The 7,944-nt window shown below is 33.6% G+C and overlaps 1 protein-coding gene across 1 annotated transcript in view; it reads right to left on the reverse strand.

Moving 5' to 3' along the window:
- The window catches only part of MYOM2 (myomesin 2), a 37,847-nt gene that overhangs the window by 21,002 nt on the left and 8,901 nt on the right, over nucleotides 1-7,944 (reverse strand). Inside the window, exons 4-9 of the mRNA XM_008942159.1 lie at nucleotides 6,786-6,964; nucleotides 6,503-6,617; nucleotides 5,755-5,911; nucleotides 5,544-5,650; nucleotides 3,471-3,515; nucleotides 2,855-2,991 (exon numbers count right to left, since the gene is read on the reverse strand). Of these exons, the coding sequence (XP_008940407.1) occupies nucleotides 2,855-2,991; nucleotides 3,471-3,515; nucleotides 5,544-5,650; nucleotides 5,755-5,911; nucleotides 6,503-6,617; nucleotides 6,786-6,964 (740 nt within the window). The remainder of the gene's footprint in view (nucleotides 1-2,854; nucleotides 2,992-3,470; nucleotides 3,516-5,543; nucleotides 5,651-5,754; nucleotides 5,912-6,502; nucleotides 6,618-6,785; nucleotides 6,965-7,944) is intronic.

Genomic DNA, 7,944 nt, shown 5'->3' on the forward strand with positions numbered 1-7,944 from the left:
TCCAGAAAGATAAATTATTGGCAGGCATCGTCAAGGAAACAGAAAACTGCAAGCAAATATTGGACAATACTTGTTAAATATGTTTTGAATTTGAAGTTACTAATTTAGGTACAATCACCTTTTACTAAGTAATAGCACCTTTCATTCAATGAGTAACAGCCATGAGGACTGTGTGTCCTGCTAACAGTGATGTTGTTTGAATCTCAGATACCAAATTCCCAAAGCAAAGGAAAAATAATCCACATAAGTTACTTTGTTAATAATTTCAGGTAATGAATGTAGCCAAGTATATTACACACTACCTGTTACCTTCATAACCAAACAGACAGAAAAGTAAATGTCACCATCTAGAAAGGAATTTTATGCAGTAAATTATTATAGACCATGTCACTGTTAAAAGGAAATATTACTTGTCATAAAAAGAAGGTTTTGATTAACCTTTTTATTAGACTCCAAAACTAGAAAAAGGTACCTAAAGCCGCAGGTAGATAAAAATTAGGAAAGGGGAAGAAAGAAGAAAGGGAAAAAAGCTAGTAAAAATACCACTTATTTAACTTTCTAGTACCACTTCCTTAAGTGGAAGAACCTTTAAGTATTGGTCCAAAATCAGTAGGAATGACTCCACAGATAAATCTGCTTCAGCTTTGAGGGACATATCACAGCCAGCCACAAGAATCACTGTTATATGGACGACATGGCTGGAAGAATAGACATAGTCAAGATTTTTAGCATTCATTACTGGCACTGTCAAATATAAAAATAATAGTAGTGTAAATCTTAATGCAGGAACTGAAGAATGAAGAAAGATAAAAGATAATGGAATAACAAAGCAGTAGCCAACAGATTGATTAGGATAACAATTTATTAAATAAATTACTTAGAGGGAAGAGACCAAGGTATAACATTTATATAGAACAACAGGGGGAAATGCTCATATATTTTGGATATGAACTTTCCTATATATAGTTCAGAGAAAGATATAATGTTAAAATCTAAGAGAAGATTTAAATAATCAGAAAGTGAAGTAAAAAAATAAGCTATGTAAGAATATCTCTCTAAGAGCTGAGGAGATAGGCCAGCTAGGTTAAAAAGAGAAGTTATAAACTTCGCCACACTATCAAGAAGTGCAAAGTCAAATTCTCATTTACAGTCTCTTGCCCACAGAGGTCAGGGAAAACACTTGCATTCATTTCATGAATTCTCAGAGAGAATGCTAAATTGAGATTTACCAGAAGCAGAAAAAGAAGAGCAAGATGTATGTTTTAATCTGATCCTTCATCACACTTATAGATTTTTTTTTTTATTTCTTGCTTTTGGGTAAAGGAAAAAATATTTAAATATTAAAATGACAGCTAATTAAATGAGGCATAGTTCATTCCATTCTCAGATTATTTTGAAATTTTATTGAAACCATTCACTGTTAGGACTTAGAAGGAAAAATTTATCACTTCAGCCAATGTCAAGAATCAGACTACAATTCACCAGCCTAACGGTCTATTGAGCATGTTCAGTGACTGTAGCCCAGTCTCCAGGCAGGTTTTAGAGTGTAATTAGGCTTCTAACTATTGCCATTATGCAGCAAGATGAAGTTCAATGATTTTATGGGCACCATAAATACTAGGCTTTTATGTGACTTTCCACAAAAATATCATCAGTCTCCAAAAGTAAATGTCACCTGTGGGTTACTAATTAAAGAGGTGAAATAATGTAGCTCCACTTCAAGACTCTCTCTGATGTCAACACTTCCAAAACATATGCAAACTAAAAATAGCTTGTTCTGTTCCACTAACTTTGCCAAGACAGAATATTGTCATTTCAATACATCCTAGTCACTAATATTTAGGTTTTCAATGCTATGGTTTATTGCTTCTTAAAGTAAGAAAAGCAGAGAAGTATTTTACTCAGCAACATTTTTTCTTCCACTTGTCAATATGTAATTAAAGTAAATGGTCTTTGCTTTTCTATGGTATATAAATGGTGATAAGTTTCTCTGGCCAAGATCAGGCTTTCCATCCTTGGGAATAAACTGGACCTTTCAAACATCTGAACTGGAGGTGGATTCCTCACAGGAAAAGGTATTTCCAGTGCCATGCTTTATGCCCAGTAGATGAAACGTACCCCAGCCATGAAAAGGCAGGACCGTGGTTTCTTCTCATCCCAATTTAATTTTTTGTGTCCCTTTCTATGAAAGACCTTCTTAGGGCTATAAAAATGCAAGAAGCTGGTGGCCTGCCCTTCCATCTCTAAATAGACGTTCAATGCCCATTTAGTGTCTACATCAAAATTTAGATTTTGGAAAAAAATAGAAAGTAACACCATCTGGAATTTTTATATCTATGATCATTGTTGAACTGTCAAGCACCTCCCACATTTTACGTAAGACTAGTATCAGTAGCCTCAGACTGTCTCTGGGAACAACACATCTTGCTAGTTTGGAGTCCAAAATTGTACTTGAAACAGCATTTTTGTCTTGAGTTATTTTCCTAAAACATAGGTGCTCCACTTCTAATCAGATGTGTCTAATACTGGCCTGTGTCTAATTTCTCCTTCTTTTTGGATGTTGGTCATCTAGCTACCCAAAATTAAAATGAACTTCTGGGCATAAATTTTGCCTTTTTGTTTGTTTTTTGGTTTTGTTTGGTTTGTTTGTTTGTTTGTTTTTATATGAGCAGGCTCATTCCACAACAGGAATTCTATACTGCAAAAAAGATTCAAGGTAAAGACTGGTGTTCCTTTAAGGTATTATCAGACTTCTATAACATGGTTTATACCAACTAGAAAAATAGAATACCTATTAATGCATAAAGGTTCATCAAATGCTATCACATATATATAGTATTCAATATGTACTTACATCACTGTTTTCAACCTCTTTATCATTAATAACAAATCTGAAGGTAGAATCTGCTGATAAGCTTTCAGCCTGAATCCAGAAACGAACTTCTCCTTTCTCAAGAATCTCATAAGCTAATTCTGATTTCAGAGGTATTGCTGCAGAAAGAAAAGCAATCAGAAGTCAATAATGCATGAATCCTGCTGAGTGAAAAAAAAAAAAAAAAAAAAAGACTACTGTAGTAAAATATTTGTATCTCCCTATTATTTACAGAACTCTGGATATGGAATAAATTTTATGCAGGGAAAAGATATCTAATGTAGTCTTTGGCTGATTTTTTAATTAATTTCTCAAAAGGAGAGAAGAATTTAGAGATTATAATTTGCACATTATTTAATGAAATTGACTAGTAATATCCTATACTTTATTGTCAAAGTTTAACTTCAAAAGACTTTTAGACAATGATGATTTTATTCGATGTAATATTCTTCTAAATTAATGGGAAGAGAAGAAAGCAAGTTGTTCCATGACAAATGAAGCTACCACTGTCTCATCAAAACCTTTTTGGAACTGCAGTCATTAGTATGTAATGATATTTATTCTAGAAGTATCAATTAGATCCAGATCTTCAACTTACTTGGATTCTTTATTTCATTGCTTAATGCCATCAAACGTTCAAACTCTGAAATGAAGAAAAATAATAATGTTTTATTTTATTCTGAAAAATACAGTCAGAAAGTGAGTGTCAAAGAAGGTAAATAATCTTCTTAGGTCTTATATGTGAAATATCCAACATTTTTCAGAAAATGATGACTAAAACATAAGATTTAAGAAACTTGAAATTCTGATATATGGGTTTAGCTAGTGTTCCTGTTTCATGCATTTTCATGCACACTCTCTTATACAAAAGAACCTAAAGAAGGAACAAAACCTATTTTAAAATGCTTTATGGGGTGGAAACCAAAGATGGGATACAACAGTAGTGTAGGTTTCCTTTATCTGATTACTTCCTTTCTGACAGTGTACCTTAAAACCTTGTTTTACTGTGGCAGAAAAAATATCTTGAGTGCAGGTTTGTCTGAAAAAGGTACAGAAAGTTCTATTTAATACACTAAATCCTCATAAAGGCTCCATGAGAATCTGGAAATCACTTTGTTAGATTTTCATACTAACTCTATTTATCATACTCATTACTAATAAAGATTTGGAAGATGAACATTACTGCCAATTCCAAATTTACAGGTAATGTAAAGACCAGAGGAAATTAGCAAGGATTTATGATGTGTCTGAGGATCTAATAAAATTACAGGAGGATTTATAGAATTTGAAAAAGTAAATGAACAGTTAAATAGCAGGTTTTGGTGCTAAGTTGTAAAATCCAGCATTTCTGCAGAGATCCAGTAAAAATAAAAGTGTAATTTTGAGTCACAGATGACACAAGGAAGATATGGGCTAAGTGTGGGACAGGAAAAACCTTCAGTGCTCTTCTATTTAAAAAAAATCCATAGGTAGAACTCATGGTAACAATACCTACAGACAGTTTTAGAGTGATGCTTCAAAAACTAAGCCAAAGATAAGTCCTCATGATCAATTGCATGTCTGTCTTTTCCTGCAGAATTCATTGGAAAATGTAAAATATTACAAGTTTAGCTTTGCTAGAAAAAAACGATATTGATAATGACTAAGACTCCACACAAATGATCTGTGTCCTGGAGAGCCATGTTTTTTGTGGTCACAGATGGATTTCTTCTCAGCACCTACTTTGAATGGGAGGTTTGACATGGTTTGCACTGTTACATAAGCCCCTGTCTTTTATCGGACTCACATTCAGCCTCATCTCCTCTCCTTAAATGACTTAGAAAGGAGGTAAGTAGAGGGATTTTCATGCTTAAGGAACTGGGCATAGCAATTTGAGCTTGTGGACTTGGAAAGCACCAAAGTAATTTTCATGCTATTTGAAAATAGCAAAGTTTCCCCACTTTGCCTTTCACCTCAATAGTAAACCAAAGTCAGACTGAAGCAAATTCATTTCAACTCAAATGAATCAAAAGATTTACAATGAAATAAACAAACAAAAACTAATCTAAATTTAAGAAAAGATATAATTTAACCCAGTGTATTCAAATCTTGTTAAGGCAACATCAATTTTCTCATATTCTTCTCACTAATTCTCTGCATCTCAGTTATGCAAAAGTACCTGTAGAGCCTCAAGGTCTGCTTCTATATCAGGCTCCTTGGTTAGCAGAGATCTGATGGTAGCTTTACAGCTACCATTTTAGTTAGAGAACTAATTATGATAAGATGTGAAAGGCTATAAAATCAAAGTACAACAAAAGTGACATACTAGAGAAAGAGCTTCCCAAAACAGTGAAAAAAGCAACCTTTTCAAACACTTAACTGAATTGCAACAGGTATTTACAAACAGCATTATAGTCTTAGCTTGATAGAAACCATTCTAATCAGGCATATTTTATTTTATTTTTAAAGGAAAATACTGTCTTAAATTATCCCAACTTTTTCATATATTGTGATAAGAAAAATAGCTAACCATATAAAACCTGTTTTGTGGTCTTTTTTTTTTTTTCTTAATGCACAGGAAAGAACGTGAGAGTTGTGGAGTTGTTTTTTTGTTTGTTTGTGTGTTTTCTTAGACAATTCTTAGTGCAGTTGAGATAACAAAATGAAGAAAGACTTAAGACAGGGACCTTACCTTCTTCATCCATAACGAAGCTGGATGAAATCCCATCCGTGTCACTAACTGATATAGAGTAAGTTCCCAAGTCTGACTTATCAGGATTTTTGAAGTACAGCTTAGAACTAAAATCAACAATAAAGAAGGATATCATTAGTGGGGCTTCTCAGGTCATTGTCACTTTTAAAATTACAAACTTCTAATATTTTGATAGATTGGTGTAACTTACTGATGTCCTTCTGTTTCAATCATAAACTTATCAGAATCACCAATCTCCTCATACGATTTACCCCATGCAAAATGAGATGCATCTGTAGCTTCTTTGCACTCAAAAGCCAGGTAAATATTGCCCTCATCGTCAACACCTGAAAAGATTTCTTTTGTTCCTGCAAAATAGGAATCAGCTCAAATGTCAAGGGTGCATTTTTCTTTGAAGCTGCAACTCAGAAGTTACTAAAGCCCATGGAAATTTTGTCCATGTTCACTAACAGATACTGATCTTACTTGCAGATCTTAAAGCACACTTGTGCCATATGCTGACTCAGCATCAAATACTATCAAAGTTTTTACTCTTCACAAAAAGAAAGAAATATTAAAAATAATAAATGCTTATTGAGAAACAAAACTGTAAAAGTAAACTGAATATGAGAAGATACAAACAGTTTAAGTTAATTTTACATCACTCTTGAAGCTTTAATAAATGTTGTAATACTTCTTTTCGCTCACAGCAAGCAGGAACTTTATTTATGAGAATAAAAACTAAAATAACTGATGATAAAATATTTCCTGCTGTAAGTAAAACAAAAAATTTTGACAGTACCTCTGTACCCACGTAATTTTTTTCTGTAAGTTTTGAGGCTAAGAGCTTCTTAACGCTTGAAATACTTATCTATGTTACAATATCAAATCAGACTGATTAAACTCCTTTCTAAGTATTTCAGTGGTTTAGAGGCAGAGGATATTAAACAGTGCATTACCTGGCCGTGCCTCAACAAGCACTGGTTCAGATATTTCAGATGACTTGCCTACCCCAGCGTCATTCACTGCACGAACTTTGAAAACATAGGTATGACCTTCATGTAAATCAGTGACCTTGAACAAGATAAAGAGCAAAGCCAATTTAAAAAACAATCTAAACTTTTCTTTCTTTATATGAAGATATTATCAGAAGCCCAAGTTCAAATATACATCTTTGTTGTACTTAATCAGAGGTTTTCAGAACTCGCTTTTGAATTGAAACTAAAAAAATGAAAATGTTACCTTAAAATAGCGCTTTGGAGTAGGTTTTTCATTAGCAGTGATCCAGTCTTCTGTATCTACCTCCTTATAATCCACTAAATACCCAGTAATAGGGCTTTTGCCTTCATACACAGGAGCTTTCCACAGAAGAACCAGTGATGTATTTCTAACTTCACAAATCCTGAGATCGTAGGAAGGACCTAAAATATTTCAAATATTGGAGGGTCATTTCAATATGATAAAGTTTTGCAGACTTGCCCTGTAGAGGGTTATGCACCCTCTTATCTGCATTATTTAAATGCACCACTTCAATTTTGTTTTGACTTTTTGCTTTCAAAAATCTCACCCTTTACAATAAACCTGGTATATGTGGTATTTGGGTTATTTTCCCCTCATGGCTCTATACAGCGACGTCTGCTTTATGCAGTGAGTGACATTAGTATTCTGAAGCATACATTCTTAGCTGGATCTCAGTAAGTCCATTTTAAGGGAAAGTTATTGATGTGGAAAATCTATGCACTTTAAAATTTTCCAACAAGTAACAGAGATTTCTTGTCTGTTATTTAATTCACCAGACCCACATCAAAGCTGCTTCACTGAGCCTGGCTCAGGTTCATAGTTCAGCATGAGGATTTTTATTTTTTATTTGTATACATGAGAACCATGATCCTTCAAACTAATCCAAAACCCGCTGGCACCAGTGGACTTTGGATCAGGCTTATTCTTCCATGACAGATTTTTTTTCTTTGTGAGGTGGATAATGATAGACAAGAAGAACTTCTTAAGAGCCTATCTGTTAGGAGAAGTATTTACACTAAAAATATCCTGATGGTCTATGAATAAGTGAGAGTTCATACCTTTTCAGCTATCAAGTTATGTTCTCCCTGCTATATTTTCCTTCTCCTTCACTTAACTGTCCTAGTACCATTCAGTTTAACTTGTAGCATTTATTTTTTATTATACTCTTGATATTTAACTATAGCAGTAAATCAAAAAGGCATAAGCATATCAGTTTCCTACCATGATGAAAACACACGTGACAGAATACTGATAATCAACCAAATTATGTAGCTGGAATCTTGCTTTTCGTGCTTTAAATTTAGAGTATGGAAACCTGAATGCACCTGAGACTTAGCAATTTTCTCACTGTTGTTATTTTGGCCTAATTCAAGGTATCACT

Source organism: Merops nubicus, unplaced genomic scaffold (assembly GCF_000691845.1).
Source record: "Merops nubicus isolate BGI_N331 unplaced genomic scaffold, ASM69184v1 scaffold5916, whole genome shotgun sequence".
Taxonomy (NCBI): domain Eukaryota; kingdom Metazoa; phylum Chordata; class Aves; order Coraciiformes; family Meropidae; genus Merops; species Merops nubicus.